The sequence below is a fragment of the Doryrhamphus excisus genome, linkage group LG5, assembly GCF_037039965.1.
Source record: "Doryrhamphus excisus strain RoL-2023G ecotype Guam linkage group LG5, RoL_Dexc_Guam_v1.1, whole genome shotgun sequence".
In the NCBI taxonomy this organism is placed as follows: Eukaryota; Metazoa; Chordata; class Actinopteri; order Syngnathiformes; family Syngnathidae; genus Doryrhamphus; species Doryrhamphus excisus.
This window is the reverse complement of record NC_136361.1, coordinates 24725408-24743471: the sequence shown is the minus strand read 5'-3', so window position 1 is coordinate 24743471 and position 18064 is coordinate 24725408. Positions and strand designations below refer to the sequence as shown.

General features: G+C 47.8%; 1 protein-coding gene across 3 annotated transcripts in view; it reads left to right on the top strand.

The window, feature by feature from the left end:
* Positions 1–18064, top strand: part of cdkal1 (CDK5 regulatory subunit associated protein 1-like 1) — a 140131-nt gene that overhangs the window by 30439 nt on the left and 91628 nt on the right. For all 3 annotated transcript variants that reach the window (XM_078790949.1, XM_058052923.2, XM_058052924.2), the window contains exons 5-8: positions 4769–4865; positions 7265–7313; positions 10564–10684; positions 17698–17801. In XM_078790949.1, the coding sequence (XP_078647075.1) occupies positions 4769–4865; positions 7265–7313; positions 10564–10684; positions 17698–17801 (371 nt within the window). The remainder of the gene's footprint in view (positions 1–4768; positions 4866–7264; positions 7314–10563; positions 10685–17697; positions 17802–18064) is intronic.

Here is an 18064-nt window from a genome sequence, read left to right as displayed (position 1 = left end):
ATTTAGTCCATGCTGTCAATCACCCACGGTGATTCATCTCCTACTCCCGAAAAGGACATGAAATATGAGAACGTGAATGAAACATTAGCTAAACAGACCTATAGCTGGCAGGGACGCACATGGAAGAATTCCAGGATCCCTGGTGGAATTGGAATGAGGGCAGTCCAGCCGCTAAACAACGCTTGCTTCAGCCAGAAGAGTTGATTGCTAAGAGGTAAATACCCGAGACGTCAAAGACAAATGCAAACCCCCCCCCCCCTCATTTTACGTCTGTCTCACACTCGCACCAACGACCAGCTCATATCTTAATTACGGAAGCTTGATGGCTACTTAACCTTGCCCCTCCCTGCTTACGCTAATGCGGAGAGGTCAGCACCGGCTGATTGGCTGGCTCACTGTCAACTCAGCCGGAAACGACAGAGTGCGGATGAGCGGATGAGCAAGGGGATGAGACGTGTGAGCAAGGGCGAGAAATCTAAAATATGTCACTTAAACACAAACTATATGGGCTGTTTGACCTTTGACCTGTAGAACACGCCAGGGATCGGAATGAGGACTGATGTCAGTATGAGGTCTTGGCACAGTGACTTCGCTGCTAAGATGTTTTTATGTCTGGGGTTCAACGCCCGCCGCTGTTTGAGCTGCCATTCGTTTAAATTGACCATCAATTTACTCTTCCAACATACGAAGACCAGTGGAGGCCGTCTGGCCCAACGGCCACCATCATGGAACCCATAGATGTGTGAAGACTGCACTCTTCCAACATACGAAGACCAGTGGAGGCCATCTGGCCCAACGGCCACCATCATGGGACCCATAGATGTGTGAAGACTGCACTCTTCCAACATACGAAGACCAGTGGAGGCCGTCTGGCCCAACGGCCACCATCATGGAACCCATAGATGTGTGAAGACTGCACTCTTCCAACATACGAAGACCAGTGGAGGCCGTCTGGCCCAACGGCCACCATCATGGAACCCATAGATGTGTGAAGACTGCACTCTTCCAACATACGAAGACCAGTGGAGGCCGTCTGGCCCAACGGCCACCATCATGGGACCCATAGATGTGTGAAGACTGCACTCTTCCAACATACGAAGACCAGTGGAGGCCGTCTGGCCCAACGGCCACCATCATGGGACCCATAGATGTGTGAAGACTGCACTCTTCCAACATACGAAGACCAGTGGAGGCCGTCTGGCCCAACGGCCACCATCATGGGACCCATAGATGTGTGAAGACTGCAAGTCATTGTTGTCCAAGTCCAAGTCGTGCTGCAAGTCTTTGATGCTGTCAGGTCGAGCCCAAAGTCATCAAATTGTGACCGGCGTTTGACTCGAGTCCGATCTGCGTGACGTAGAGTCCTCACCTGATTCATATACGTGTCGTATACGCAGCGTGTACACAAAAGCAGGCTCAAAAACGTTGAACAATTTGCCACCTTGATGTTGTAGCCATAGCATAACATTCAATAATGGCTAACTTGGCAGATAGAAATATGTTCTCTATAATAAGTAGGGGAAATCTCTTTGTGATAAGCAACTACAACCATAATTACATCAAATTCTATGTAAAGGATATCAATTTGGGAACTTCGGGCCATTATTTCAAACAATACAGTCAGCAAGCATTTTTTGTATTACTATTTGTCTTTATTATTAGCATATTAGCTTGTAAACTTGCCCACGGATGTTCAGCAAATACCAAATGTGAGCGAGGGAGACCTGGGGCAAACAGGAGGAGCGCATGTAAATTGCGTCACAAAAAAAGCTGCTGTTAAAGGACACTTCCCTTAACGTGTCATTAACGTGTTAGCTCGTTACCTTTAGTGGTGAAATGGGGATTAGCTGAATGGGTGATGAAGTGACGGACATACGCCACCGAAGCGGCAGGTGAGTCTCTTGTTCTCCTACCCACAGACATGGGGGGGGGGGGGGGTGTGCACAATTCACAACATCTCCTGCCAAAGCGTGGCCGACATTCCAGCATTACGCTACTCGCTCCCTGCCATCGACATTGCTGACACAGGCGGTAAGCAGGCAGAATCGCCGTCTCATCGCCTCAGGGGAGGGGGGGGGGGCAATCTCGTCTCACCCTGTTCCTGGGTGGGATGAGACGGAATGGGATTTTGTGATGCAGTTGCCGTGGTGATACTTTCAAGCCCGACCGAGCACTCGCCCCAGTGACCCGACCAGAGCAGCTGTCCCCCAAGATCAGAGGACGAGGGGTGTGTGTGTGTGTGTGTGTGTGCGTACATGCATGCTTGTGCGTGTATGCATGCATATTTCCTTGGCATCCCGCCCTAAACGTCTCCAGACCACGTCAGGTTTTGTGCTGCTCTCCATTGCCTGAAGTCCACACGCATTCGTGGGCACCACAGGGTATTAGCCCACCCATGCCTGGAACATACTGTAAAGGCATGCCCATAGTCAGGGATGGCGACGTGGAGGCTATGCATACATGTATGACCTCTGTGGCATGTATATGGTAAGGAGGGCTGCACTGTACATGCGGGTTTTTAACACTTGCGTGGACACAACCAATCAGTGAAATTAGAGCAGACTAAATGTCTCAGTGAATTGATGGAGTTGACTTGGAGAAGCCCTTTACCGCGAGTCCAACATTGAATGACTCAAGGCCAGAGCGCCGGGCTCGGCCTAGAAGCTGGACAGCAGCCGCTTGTCCAACTTTGGAAGAAGCTCTGGAGTAAAAGAGCCAATCACGTCAGAGGATCTCAAACTGTGGCACCAGCGCCACGTAAAAGAAATGAACTATGGATTGAACATTAGGAATTGCCTGGAAATGTTGACCAGGACTTTACCATTTACCAATCCACCCTGCTCCACTGCGGTGTGCATGTGTGTGTTCCTGCCCTCGCTATGGTTTGTCCCGCTGTCTGACACCCCCGGCATGAAGGCATGAAGCAACAGACACAGCAGGGAACCAGATGCCTTCATTCCAGACACGGGCAAACGTCTTTCCTTCATAGACTGGCAACTAAAGGCAAATGCAAGGCAGCCTGATTTGGAAAACGAGACAACCAATCACATCCATCCGTTCATACCTATGGACAATGGGGAGTGGCCAATTAACCTAGCATGGTTTTGGAATGGGGGAGGAAGAAAAGCCCCAAGCAGGGAGTCGAACCCGGGTCTCCTAGCTGTGTGGCCTGCACGCTAAGTCTAGTCCCCACCGTTCATTTAGCATTATTTGGCAGCCGTCAAAGCAAAACAAAAAAAAACAAGCAGTAACCATGGCCAAACACTAAGGCGGCGTCCATGTTGGTTTTGCTGCCACCGCGTGTCCGACGTCTCCAATTGACGGGAAAAGTAAGCCGCGGGATCACGCTGCATCGCCTGTGAACGCCAGAAGCGTTCATCAACATTGCAGTCCCTGTTGTAGGCTTACACTCGCTTCCTTCAGGGCCGCTCCGGCGGCCGTACGGCAAGACGGCAAGCTCCTGTCGTTGATTTTTCTTGTCGTGTTTTGTATTGATGGAGACCAACAGTAGCCACACGTTTTAACATAAATATTATGCACGGATATATACATTGATATTGAAGGGCTGCTGAAATGACCTCAGCCTACCCGCCAATCATCTCTCACTGCCTAAACACTTCCATCCGCTCCAGCTGGGCTCGTGGCTGCCGTCAAGTGGCTTCTTGTCTTCCTTCCACATCTTCGCTCCCTTTTTATCACTCCATACCCACACGCGCACACACACACCTACACACACACACACACACACACCTACACACACACACACACCTCAGTCTTTGTTTTGTAAAGAATACCAACACGCTCTGAATCAAAACCCAACTGACAGTTTGCATCCAGTTTCATTGCTCTTCCCCCTCCTCCGCTTCCACTAATTCCTGCCTAACATCCACGCCCCCCCGGATCCCTCCCTTCATCCCCCCCTTGCTGCTTCCAGCTGTCAGGAGGCTTCATTATTAAAGATTCATGGTGGAGTCTGGCCAGCGCCTCCAAAGGCTTTTGTCAGACAGAATATCTCAAATCTGACTGCCGCTAACTGGAGGTGACATGGAGAGAGACTCCCATGAACACCCCCGTTGGCATGTATATATGTATGTATATATGTATGTATGTATATGTATATATGTAGATATACACCCTGTATTTTACAATTCAATAAAGGATGGTGTTGACTTACCATATGCCCAGCTTGATATGATTAGAAATATTGGCGCTCAGAAGATACTCCGGAATCATGGAAACGTGTTTTAGATTCCAGGAAGTTCCGTGTCAGCCAACGGATGCGTACAATGAGCTGCGCTACATGTTAGCCATGTTAGCCATATGCCACTTTGAAGGGACGCCAGAGTGAAAAGTAAACCACATTCGAGCATATTTGTGAAGCGTCCAGTGTAGTCTTCAGTGAAAAGCTCATGAATGTGAGGATGTGATGACATTTGTACCAGCAGTCCACACTCTTGTTTGTTCCTAAACCCCATCGGATGTTCGTAGATGCAATTCCATGTAAAGTACATGTATTGATGTCATGAAAGACATTTCTGTTGTTCTGTACATTTTATGTTTGCAGTTTGTTGATTTCATAAATGAACAGAATATAGCTAGTATCATATATAAATGCATATCAGGACAATTAAGGACCTTCCATTCATCTTACCAATACTGTACGTTTTCTGAAGAGACCACATTGCTAATGTAGCATTGGTTGCACAATGCTAAGTTGCACAAGTGCAATTTAGCAAAAAGCCGAGTCATATATTCTTTTTTGTTGCAGAAAAGCCCAGGAGCAAGAGAAAAAGGTGGTAGTAGCCGGTTGTGTTCCCCAAGCCCAGCCTCGAATGGACTACCTGAAAGGGCTCAGCATCATTGGGGTATGTGCTACGTCATGTCTAGCTACCCGCGTTGCACTATAGAAGTAACAGAAGAAACTATATTTATATATTATAATTATATACACGCACACACTTTGACCTGCCAGTCGCCTGTCTACCGCCATGCCGAGCCATGCCGAGCCATGCCGAGCCATGCCGAGCCATGCCGAGCCATGCCGAGCCATGCCGAGCCATGCCGAGTCTGGCCCACCTGCTGTTCAGTAAATCGATAAACCTCCCAAGGAAACCATCAGCACTAAAACAAACGGGGGGGGTCACAGAAAAGGTTGCAGGATGTCTGAAAGGACTCCAATCCAATCAGAACCATGGAAAGCTTCAAAGTGAGTACGGACTCACACAAGCCCGTTCAGATCCTGCTCGGGTGGGTGGCCCCCCTTGAAGTCTGAAGTCCGTCCGGTCCATTTGGCTAGCATGAGTGCCAGATGGGCACGTTGACACGTGCACTGTCAATGCGTAACAGAATCCGTTAGTTGTTACTTTTCACAATATAAATAGACTCCCAGTAGTACAAATCCTCCAAAACCCAAATCCCGTAGTACGCTAGTTTGCTGAAACGTGTCAAGTAATGACTGCAATTAAAAAATGAAATTGGATGTAGACAGATCAACTGGAAACAAGACTCGGACATCGCCGTAATACGGCATCGGCACACGCTGAAGGCCCAAGTGCGAATGCTCAAAGAGTACAGGAAAGGCCATCCCGGCTAGTCTGGCACGGGTCAGATGGGCTAGTGTGACGACGTCCTCGCTCTGATGTACTTTGCGTTGAGTGGGACTAGCGTGATTTAGCCGTGCTCAGTGGTAACACACTCGTTACCAGACTGCAGCTCGGGGGGGGGGGTATATCTGTGTCTTTTCCAGCGAGGGCCACACCCTGGAAATCAGAAGCCTTGTTGATTATTTGACGTTTCACTACACAGTACAGTACTGTTTGGCAGCGTCTGAAATATTGCATAAAATATCCACGGCCATGAATAATGCAATTCCCTTGAAGTCAACATGCCACCGTGTAACATAATTACATTCCAGTCACATTCTAGTCACATTCCAGTGGCATGTATATGTAATATAATTACATTGGGATAAACAAGCCCCCTTTAGGCCGAGGCAGGAACAGCTGGGAAGTTTCCCACCGCTGTGGCTTCTTTTGTCATGGATAGATTGGCGTTTGCATCCATACAGACGACGCATAGAAAGACACACGTGCGTGAAGGGGCGCATATGGCAACAATCACAGACGGGCGTCCCAGTGCCCTCACACTCTTTATGTGCCCCCCCCATCAAAACCACAACGCCAGTGACAGTTGGTGCTGTGTGGAAATGGCATTCAAATGAGCACTGATGATTTCTTCTCTTAACGGCACGGCGGGGGGCCTTAAAGCGCCACTCCATTCCTTCCTTCCTGTTCACGTGGGCCGCGTGATGACGCCGGCGTTGCTGTGGAATGAATGACGCTGTAACTGCGAGGTACACCACGTCACGCCAGCCCACGCCGTTTCACGTCTCTTAGCTCGACATGTCACTTCCTGAATCTCAGATGCATCACACGTGGCTAGAAGCGATGCTGGCTTGGGATTGGACAATTACAGGGGGTCGGCAAATGCTGTAAACAAGAGACATACACCCCCCCCCCCTTTGTTTTTCAGTCTTAGTGGTGGTACACGCTTCCCACGAGCAACTACTGTTGGTCTGTCCCGGGAGGTACAGTACGGCACCAAAGGGGAATCAAACAATAAGAACTAAAAGAATACCTAGCTTACAGTTTATACAAGTCAGGAAAAACATTGTTTGTTGGAATGAATTTATTTTTCATTTCTATTATTGATTTATTATTTGATTGAAAGATGGTGGTGACCTGCCAGATTCCAAACTGGCTGACTGTTTCCTCGTGTGGCAGGAATGACATGGCACCACATTCCCCACGAGCAATAGATCTCCATATGGATATCCCAGCGCTTTAGCAAAGCTCTACGTTTCCAATCTGGGAATTTCTAAATGGGAATACGGAACACAACTGGCTCTTATTTTTGCCTTTCCTATTCTTGTCATATGGATGAGTTGTCATACCGTTTGTGTTTGAATGCGTGCACCTGTGGACATGTCCACCTGTGGACCTGTGGACATGTCCACCTGTGGACCTGTGGACATGTCCACCTGTGGACCTGTGGACATGTCCACCTGTGGACCTGTGGACATGTCCACCTGCGGACCTGTGGACATGTCCACCTGCGGACATGTCCACCTGCGGACATGTCCACCTGTGGACCTGTGGACATGTCCACCTGCGGACATGTCCACCTGCGGACATGTCCACCTGTGGACCTGCGGACCTGTGGACCCGTGCCTGGATAAAGCGGCGTGTGCTTTTGTGTGTTTCAGGTTCAGCAAATTGATCGAGTGGTGGAGGTTGTGGACGAGGCTGTTAAAGGTATTTCAACACAAACCAGAAGTCCTACACACACACCAGACTTTACAAATACAGCGTGTCTTCTGGTCGGGTCTGGCCACTTGATGGGGGATTTCTTGTTTTGAATGTGATTGTTGATTTTGGACAAATGATTTTGTCCCAAAAAAATGTTCATGTCACTTTCATCATCACAGCCATTTGAAGGGATGTGGCGTACGTACTTGGGTATGGACCCCTGGCCTCGGTCCACGCTACAGCTCCACATTGGGCGCTTGCTTTGCTTCTCAATATTCCACGGCGCTAGCGGCGGTGCCAAGGAGAATCGGGAGAGCCTTTTCCGCTGTTAGCTTCTTGTTTCTGAACACTACTTTAATGGACTTCTACAAAAGGGGCCAGGGAAAAGCTAGGCCACGGGACTACAAGCTAAAACTATTAGTGCTGCACTTCAGCTAAAAATGAAATCATGCAGTAGTTCTCACTGTTCACTATCGCCTAAAAAGAAACCCTAAAACATCGAAAGGGGGCCGTGTGCTGTTCATGTGATGTCAGATTTCCCACCCTAGTGAGGTTAATTGGCATGGATGGATGGAAAGACTATTTATGAATTATTATTACATACATTATTAACATTGCCCTTAGAATGGAACAGAATGGTTATCATGGCATGTAGCGTGATTATGGGATACTGTTCCACCCACCGGTGTTATTTTGGGCGATACCCTTTCTGTTTAAGGCCGTGGACTCGCATGGCCGCCAGTAGATCATCATGTGAAGCTATGTGGTCACCACGGTGCTGGCTGCCTAACCAAGCGTCCACGGAAGCGGTCCCAGCCAGCTCTTGTCACCAAAAAGCAAAGAAGAAAGCAGATGTTTGTGTGTGTGACTATTTAGACCGGAAGCTCCCTAATTGGGAACATCTGCTTTTTTGGGAGGATGGAGTAAATTGTGTCTGGCTGCGGGTTCGTGCCTTTGATGACCAGTTTCTCTCTTCCAGTCTTCATCATCCATCCTGCCACATCTTTGGTCTTTCTCTTCCTTTATTGTATTCTTCTTCCTGCCTCTCCTATCCCGACTCTTTCCTCAGCTTTCCCATCTCTTCCCTCCCTCGAGAAAGTGGTTCCCAGTATCATTACTGTTCTTGATGACCTCGTATAATAGAGAGCTCAGAGGCCAGGAGAGCCTTAAACTGGGGGGGGTTGCCTTTTGTAAGGGTGACTAAAATGCGTACCCCAGTCAATGGCTAGTCATTGTTCTTTGGCCCACGGCTGTTTTTCCATGTGAACAAGGGATTGGCAAGCTTTTACGATCTGGGCTCCCATTTCACTTTGGCTCTTAGTCCAAAAGGAATATGGCCGCCATTCTATGAGGATGCCTCAGCACTGGAAAAGTGTTTAATTTGACGGAATCCTTGGAGCGTGAAGCTGATGTTACTACCTGTTGTAAACGACGTCCGTTATCTGGAGTTGCTGAGCATGCAGGCTCTACTTTAACGTTCCCTCACACGTGCTGCTGGAGAGGCGGTCATTGTGCCCACCGCCTTCATCCTCTCAATCGGTCTGCTCTCCGTATTGTTTCAAACCACATTAGCCCTCATATCCTCATAAAGTCCATGTCAGATTGAATGACACCTTAAGGGGGTGTCCGTTGCTAAGCTCCCAGGTACTGATGCCATTCCACCTGTTATTCTGTCGGCTGTCGCCCACTTTGGATCTAGTGGGTGGGGGTGGGGGGGGGGCACCCGAGGTTGGACAGGCTAATGCATCCATTAGCTGGAGATCAGAGGCTGCATAGCATCAATATGACCCCATGATCCTTATTTCAGCAGGACAAACACCTCTGGTGTCCCATGCTAAAATAAGATTAGCTTCATCTTAAAGACACGGCAAAGAAAGAGAACGGAAGTTGACACGTTTAAAATCACAATCCAGCGTGCTTTTGTAAACCTTATCTTTTGATGCTCCGTGACCTCCTATCTGGGCGTGACAATACCCCAAAGCTTTTCTTGGGCTTCTACTGGAATGGCTTTCAATGTTGGTGTGCTCCATCCCATCAGATGAGCTAGCTGGGATTGCTACAATAATACGACTGTTATCAAACTGTTAGCCATTATATTGACAAGATGGACGCCAAACATGAAACCACTCCTCTTCTCTTCTCTTCATCCGCCACCTTTACACCGGAGAAACTTGGTGTGGTGATCATGCCTCAGTGGGCGGGGGGATGGATGGAAACAATGGCAGAAACACAAATGATGGAAGAAGCTGGGCAGACCCCCGCAGGGCAGACCCCCGCAGGGCAGACCCCCCCATCCCATCCCCACCTTGTACACTTTGCCACCAAGATGTCCACGACAACAATGTCTTCATAGCCACATATTCACAAAGACCCTTCCTTCTCTGACTCCTAATTAGCTATGCTAGCTATGCTAGCTATGCTAGCTATGCTAGTAGCAGTGGTGGGCCGCCAAGGCCAGCAAAACCTTCTCTGCTGCCCTCAACACTTATCAGACACTTCTTGTAGGAAATTGTAATCATTCATTTCCAACAGTCTGGCTGTCCTCCTTCCAGCACGTGATGTTTGATGGCTTATTTTTATTTTTTCATCCGCTCCGACTTCAGCTGGTGTGTCAATGTCATCCGCCCAGGACCTTCAGAACGAAGTCCTGGCCCAGGCCACTGAACGCCTAACCCATCAGATCAGGGCCATCTTGCGTCAGCATTTTCCCATCCTGAAAGCCTGTGCTTAATCAGGGTTACCAGAGCACTTGAATGCATCATCACATGAAGAGGGCATCCTATCTCAACGCGCACAAGACACGGACACGGGGTTGCTAGTCCGCTGTCGTTGTTGATGTTTGATTCCAAACTGTTGCAGATTATCATCTGTAGTGTAGAGCTTTGGAGTCTGCAGTTGTTTACAGACCATCTAGTCATGGATAATCGTGGTAAAACATAACAATTTCATTCTCTCATCCTAACTTGGTCCATGGAAAACGTTTTTCCTTATTCTTTGACTTTTCTAGAAGGCCTGTAAATGTCTGCCACTGTTAATATGGCTACTTAAAAGCCATACAATCTGTGTGAACTTCAGCAACAGCATTGGACGTGCGCCACAGATGATCTTAAGTAGGAAGAGGTCAGCAAGAGCCCCCACCTCCCTCTTGGGTCTTAAGTCATCTTACAGCAACTTCTAGGACAATTAAATGCTTGAAGAGAGTTCCAGCCAGCATGCCATAGTACTGAAAGCACCTCTTTGTTTGTATTCAACTCAGGTCACTCGGTTCGTCTTTTGGGCCAGAAGAAAGATGGAGGCCGCAGGCTGGGAGGAGCCAGACTGGATCTGCCCAAGATAAGGAAAAACCCCCTGATTGAGATCATATCCATCAATACAGGGTAAGACACCAGGAAGTACCATCATGGCGGTATGCAGGGTGCTGCCATGCTATTCTGTCTTTCGCTGTTGTCCGTTAGCGGCTTAGTTTTCAATATAAACACAAACGCGTGTTAAGTGTAAATATACTACAGTACATCTTGGTATCAGTGGAGTTTTTATCCCGAGTATGGACTTGAAAAAGCTTTTACTGCAATGCTCGTGAAGAAGTATCAAAAGTATAAATGAACTCACCTTTTTATGAATAGGTGATATATATTTATGATATACGCGCCCGTACAAACCCATGCAGACACATTTTATGGACTCATTTCATATTGTCTACAGATCTGCCAACCCGTATTGTCAGCGGGCTCCTTAAAAGGGCTTTGTGCAGGCCCAGGCCTTCCCTGCCGTCTTCCCTGCCGTCTTCCCTGCCGTCTTCCCGGCCAACAACGGCTGCAGTTGACTGACATCTTCCTGACACCCGCCATTGATTGATGGTTAGGGTAGACGGATGTTAAATGTCGCTAAATGTACAATAACGGACACTAATTTCCAAAGATTGTATTTTAAAGCCGGCTCTAACTGACAAAGCGTCTGGTTTTTGTCACCTTCACTTTTTGGGCACCGATCCTGACAACAGTGGCATAGATTTTCCACATGGGACAATTTATTGGAAATGCCATTTTGTGTTCAGATTGATTCACAATATAAGTTTCATTAGGTTGCATATTAATTTCATTTGCACCTATTAAATTCAAATTAGATTAGCTTCCCCCCTCGACTAAATTAGTTTTATCCGCACCAGAGGGAGAAAAAAAAAATCAATATAGTCCAGCTTGCAGTCAGATGCCCTCTGGTAGCATACTAAAGGAACAATGGCGGCTTTCATCTGGTCCTCTTTGCTCGAGGCAAATGGCAGCCTTTTGGTTTGAAAACACAACTCGTGAAATAAAATGTCTTTATTTTGCTTCTAATATTGTTACGTTATGTTATGTACGTTATGTTACGATAATATTGTAAGTGTGCTAACTACGAATCAGCGTCACCAGACATGCATCCTTTGACGAGCTAGCTAACGGCCGATTTCAGGATCAACTGGTAATGATGAAAGGGGCCCTCACATGCTCCTTTTGGGGCCCTCACATGCTCCTTTTGGGGCCCTTTGTATCGAGTTGTGGACGCCTATAAAGCAGCGACACGCCTCAACCAGCAAAGCTTTCTAGATCTTCCACAGTCCGCAGCTCTTTTCCTTTGGATTCCGTGCTGTCTGTGAAAATGGTCTTAATTTATTCCACCCACAGCCTGCCCCCAGTCACGCCCCACTCTCACCACCACCTGCGAATGGTATAGGAGTTGATAATAAACGCAATGTATCGTTTTATAGTGTGGCCTTTTAACATCCAGCCATATGTGTTGGATTCCGAATCCTATCCGGAAGTAATGACAGGACAGTCCGAAGTTTCTCAAAAATAGAGGTTACCTCAAGACGTCTCTCAGTGCTAAGTAGCTTTAGCATTTTCTACAGCAAGGTGTGGTGGGAAACGGCTATTAGCAAGCTTTATGTGGTGGTTATTGCGTGTTGCTGCTCTATAGGAGTCCACAACGCGATACAGAAGGTTGAAAATGCTATGATGGGCCCCCCTTAAAGCGCTGTAGAACCACAGTGATGGATTCAGTGACGTCACGTGTATTTGACCTCTATGTTGACCATGCCTTAGCGGCACAATCTCCCAGCTGCAACTACACGTGCTCTCAAATTGGATCGTGTTCTGGTAGCCGGTGCTGTGCTGTTCCGTCTTGCCAACAGATCAGCCAGAGGTCAGAGTTCATGGCTCAGATAGCCTCAGACTGGGTCCAAAGGCTGCACTCGGTCCTGCTGATGCTCTGGTTTGTGTCCCGCTTTTAGAACACTTGACGCTATTAGTAAAGTTGGTGCTTAGCTTTGGCCCCGGGGTCCTTTAAGGGTCCCTCCTCCCGTGTTTATCTCTACTCTACGTGTGGATGTGTGCCGTCAGCAGCAACAAAAGCCCCTTTGTGAGCACGCTCAATCGGGATGCTTTAGCATCATAAACCAGGAATTTACAGCCACTCAGTCAGAATGGGCCGTTAAATGTGTGTGTGTGTGTGTGTGTGTGTGTGTTGCTGTTTGTGTGAACCTTTGCCATTGAACTCCAGGCATTAAAAAAAGCCATTTGTTCCACAGTCGCAGCTCATTTCATTTCATTATGTGCCCTTCCCGTTCTCCTGGTCTGTCTCTTACTTATTGCAGGCAGGTTTTGATAATCCTCTGCCCCCCCCCCCCCCCCCCCAACCAATAACTTGCTCCATCATTTGTGTCCTCCAGGCACACAGGTAGGCAGGTGGGTAACAGCAAGAATAAACGGGTGGAGGATAGAATCTTGTCGTGAGGACATTAATGGCAAGGGTCCAAATTTCTGTCATGCTTAAAAATGTAACCTTAATCTTTTAAGTAACGTTTTATCACAACGGAAGATGTATGCCTCCGTCTAAGGTTTACACCAGACGGCGTCACATGACGTCATTGACATTTTTCCCGTGGACGGGAGACAGAACAGCATCGGTACCTTTGAAGTACGCCTGAACAACGTCTGACGAACGGACACACGAGACCAGACCATGCACAACATTGGACACACGAGGTTTTAACCTTCAGTTTAAGAAGCGGACAATAAAAAATGAGCCTGCACCAGCTTTTATTTAACCGCATCACAAAGGTTTAGGGTGAAGACAAGGAGATGCCGAAGAAAACCAAACAGCCCTTTCAGGCAGAACTTCCCCGTGAAGCCACCGCCCAAACGTCCTGCTTGTCAACATTAGAGTTATGACCTCAAACAATGCAACTTTGACCTTGAGGTCAGTAGGATATGTTGGACATTGCTGTATTTCCTTAGCATTTTAGTCCTGTTCTCAGTTACCGCAGGCAAACATGAGCTTGTGTTCACATGTATTGGCGCTTAGAAGGGCCCTCCGAGGGCCGCCATAACGTCATGTGACACCCCTGTCATGGAGGAGCAACAGCTACAGTATGTGAGGATGAGGGCAGGCTAGCAGGCTCGGCTAGCAGTAAACACGAGTTACGAGCACAGCTGGACTCCTCAATATTAACTCCTTCAATACCACACATTTTCCCAAAGTCGCCTCCAGTACCGACCATTTCACAGCATTTTCACTGATCTTTCAAGGCACATGCAATATTATGTTCTAGGGCGATACAAACATCAGCATACCAAAATAGAGAAAATATAAATAGTCAACGTGATGAGAAAATGGAAGGCACAGTTCTAGTTGAGGCCTGGAGTGGCGGACCAAGACAAATCTCAGCTAAGCAGAGGCCAAGGGTGGTGAGATGGCCTTTGTTCCTCTCACTTCTACAGAAGCAAATCATCCGTCCATACGTATGCGCCATACCATGCAAGGACAAGGGCTGACAGGACAGGACCATTGGGCATGAAGGGGGGGGGCAACATCCAATTCCAAACTATCCTCCTAGAATGGAGCACAGTGCAAGTGAGAAGAGTCAAAGTCAACCCACAGACCAGCTCCAAAGACCTCCAACATGATCTTGGTGCAGATGGTGTCAGAGTGCATCCTCCAACTATTCAACTATTCTGGAAGACGAAGAAGCCTTTCTGCTCACATGCCACAAACAGCTTCAATTTGGGGTAAGGTGCTGTGGACAGGAAGTCAAATGGAGTTATTCGGCCATAGTGGGGGGGCATATGCATGGCAGATGAAGAACACAGCATTCCAAGGCAAACACTTGCTACCCACAGTAACATTTGGTGGTGGTTCCACCATGTGGGGGCTGTGGGGCCAGTGCAGGTACTGGAAATCTTCAAGTTGACTTGAAGATTGCCGGACTGGTGGCCAGCCGACTGCTGGGTGTAAAATATCACCTCCCAACAAAGACAGCTTGACAAGCTATTGGCCATTTTCAGCTGACCTACCAAGGGTTCCTCAGATGTTGGCCCGGAATGATGATGAGTATTCAGTAGAATGAAGCGGAGAAGAGACGAAGTGAGGGGAAGCTTTGGAAGCTTGGGGAGAAGTTGAGAAAGCGCCAGAGTTGATTGATGTAATCAATGCTTGCTACGACTCCCTCAACTCCAAACTACTGTTGCGTCACTCTCGCTAGAGTCCTTTCTTCTTGGATCTGTAAAGAACAGTCCAACAGAACATGTACCGGTCCATTTAGTCCAGCTGATGGCAATGTGCATTCCCAGCGGTAAAGAACAAGAGGAGGAGGACAGCCTGTTCAAATGTTGCTAAGATAGACGTCATCTCATCTGGCAGTCTGGCACCTCAACACACAGAATCCCCAAATAGTTCTGTATGATTTATGAACAATAAATAAGAGTTATTTATTTATTTTCCCTCCAAAAACCAAGCACAAAGGCAGAAGCTGCCACACCTTCACCTCCACCAGCGCTACACCCCACCGGCCTTGCTGATGTTTATCAAGCCGATGTGGAGGTCGTATTCAGCTCCACTGGTCTGAACATATTCCATTTCCCGCTGTTTAAGACAGAGGCGCGAGTTGAACTCCCATACACACCATTGCTCTGCCTGACTCACCAGGAGAGGTCGTGCTCCCTGCGGTAAATCCAGAAGATTGATGTGTCTCCTTGGACACAATCAGATTGGATGTCATTACAAGACATTACGCTACAGAAGCCCCCAGTAACCCAATTAACGCCCGCGTGACACCGAAAGCACACACTGCAGACGCACGTTCACACAACGGACGATTTGCATACAGCCTTTCATTTTCCCTGTCAAGCATGCCTTTCCAAACGTTCCTGGTGGAAGGGAAGAAGTGGTGAACTGGTGTGGATCTGACCAGCGTGCTCGCCATTCAGCGGCCCTGTTATCTTTGGCGCCTTTGGAGGTGGTCTTCCCGGGTTCATTTCAGGACTGCCCGGGAGTTTTGACTCCAGCCGTGGAGATGCCGTGATGGTTTTGACTGCAGGGACCTGGTTTTCCGTTTCCCAAGTCATCCACCAAAGCTAAGCAAAGCCTGAATGCCGATGATGATGATGATGATGATGATGTGGGTTCTCCCTCATCAGGCAGCGTTTTGAACTTTTCTCATCCGATGTCACCCATCACCTCGTGGGGAACTATACAGTCCAATCCCGGTGTGGATGGGACGTGGACATGAGGTTGTGCTCGCACAATGCAAGCACAACATGCGCACACACACACACACACACACACACAAAACCCGGTCTGTTTATGTATGGAGCAGTAATTATATATTTAGCTAATTATAATTAGCGTGTAAACCCTAAGTGCTTATCATTGAGAGAACCTTTTCCTGCTGAACGATCTCCAAGTGTGGGCCTTTAAGATTCTGCACAGGGGAAAGTCTAAAGGAAACTACTTGTTATGGTGTGTGTGTGTGTGTGTGTGTGTGTGTGTGTGTGTCCGCAGGGCTTTCTTTTCAAGACTGGAACACAATAGTGCCTCTAACACACACACACACACACACACACACACGGCGGTCCCGCCACACGAGGGAGGTCGCCCCTGATTGTAAACCATTGATGAACCACACAGTCGTGGGTGCTTTAATTCGCGGTATGAAAGAGCAGGAGGAGATGTGAGGAAGGATGAAAGACGACAAACTCGGCTGCTTTTCCCAAAGTCAACGCTCCGTGAATGCCAGTGGGACACGCCCCCTCCGTCCCATCCTGTTTGTGTCAGGAAGGCTGACCAGTTGTCGTACTCCGTTTAGGTTGATGGGGACGTCGAAACTGCTAATGCATTGTCGTGGTATTGGACAAACGTTCAGCAGCAGCACGCTGACCAAGTCACGTGCACGCACGCATAATTGATGTGCACACACACACACACACACACACACACACACACAAAGCCAAGTAGACCACCGACTGTCTCTTGGGATTAATGTTGGTGTGATCCACTCAGCTGGGCCTGATCACATTAAGATGGATGGACCCCCCGGTGGTGGCTCTGGTGTGTGCGTGTGTGTGTGTGCGTGTGTGTGTGTGTGTGTGTGCACATGCGTGTGCGCCTGTGTTTGTGTGTTTGCAGGGCCCCATCTGCCTCTGTTTTCTCCACAGCGAGGTTTGGTGACCTAGCTGCCAACTCCAGCGCCCTCAACTGGGATAAGCGAGGCAGAGGGAGAGGCAGGGATGGACGGATTCAAAGTCCTGTATTTGGGGTCACATGATCCATGCATATCGTTTGTGTTTCCAACGGATTAGTGGAGCGCTGATGTGCTAATCTCAATCTTTCTTGGTTTTCAAACACAACATTAGAAAAGTTGGATTTAAATGGAGTTTGGAACTTTGGTTTTCTTTGGTTTTCTTCTTCTGGAACTTAATAGGGATATGGATCATAATGGTATGATTCTGAACCTGAAAATGGATTGTATACGCAAGGTGACAAGGAAACATTAGTACAAAGGCAAACATTTGACCAAATTGTGAAATACAGTAGAACCAAATTCAATGTGTTTACATTGCACATTTACGTGTTTTAACTTTCTAAATATATATTTTTACCATTATTAGAGACCCAAAGAGTCACCTTTACTTTCCTATCCTTTGTTCGCACCACATTTCTGAGAGATGGCCTTGGTCTTAAGCACGCCATGCTAGTGAGCTAGCTAGTTAGCCTCCACTGTATTTGTTTTGAACTTAAGAAAGGCTTTTAAATGGAATGGGGTGAGGTCGAAGGTCAAGTAAAAAAAATAAATAAAAATGTACCACTTCCACACGAAATGGGAGGGTACCTTTTCTCCACTCTACCATGTCAGACATGCTGTGGCTGGTTAGATGCAGTCTGATGGAATGTCATGTCTCATCAGCGGTCTGTGTCATGGCTGACACGTATGCTTAGAATGTATGTATGTGTGTATATATATATATATATATATATATAGTATGACTTTAATGAAGTATAGCTGAGGAATAAATGTGAAGGACAAATATGATTTGAATATGATGAATATGAAGTTGAAATGACCCGGTCTCCTGTCCAGGTGTCTGAATGCGTGCACCTACTGCAAGACGAAGCATGCCAGAGGAGACCTGGCCAGCTATTCCATGGATGAGCTGGTGGAGCGAGCCCGGCAGTCTTTCCAAGGTGAGGTCCTTGTTTTGCCAACAACGATGCATGTTGAATACGCTTTAATGTTCATTGCAAATGTCTGTTAAGCGTGTGCGTGTGGCAGGAAAAGGTTTTCCTAACGCATGTTGATGTTTGTGTTGATGAGTTGCGTGCCCATCCACTTGGCGTGGTTTGATGCCAGATGAGCAGCTGTTGTGCCCCAACATCTGTTCCTTAAGAGTAGACTCCCACCTCTACTGCTGCACAGCAGGCCATGGCTCAATAAGACCCCCGGGGGG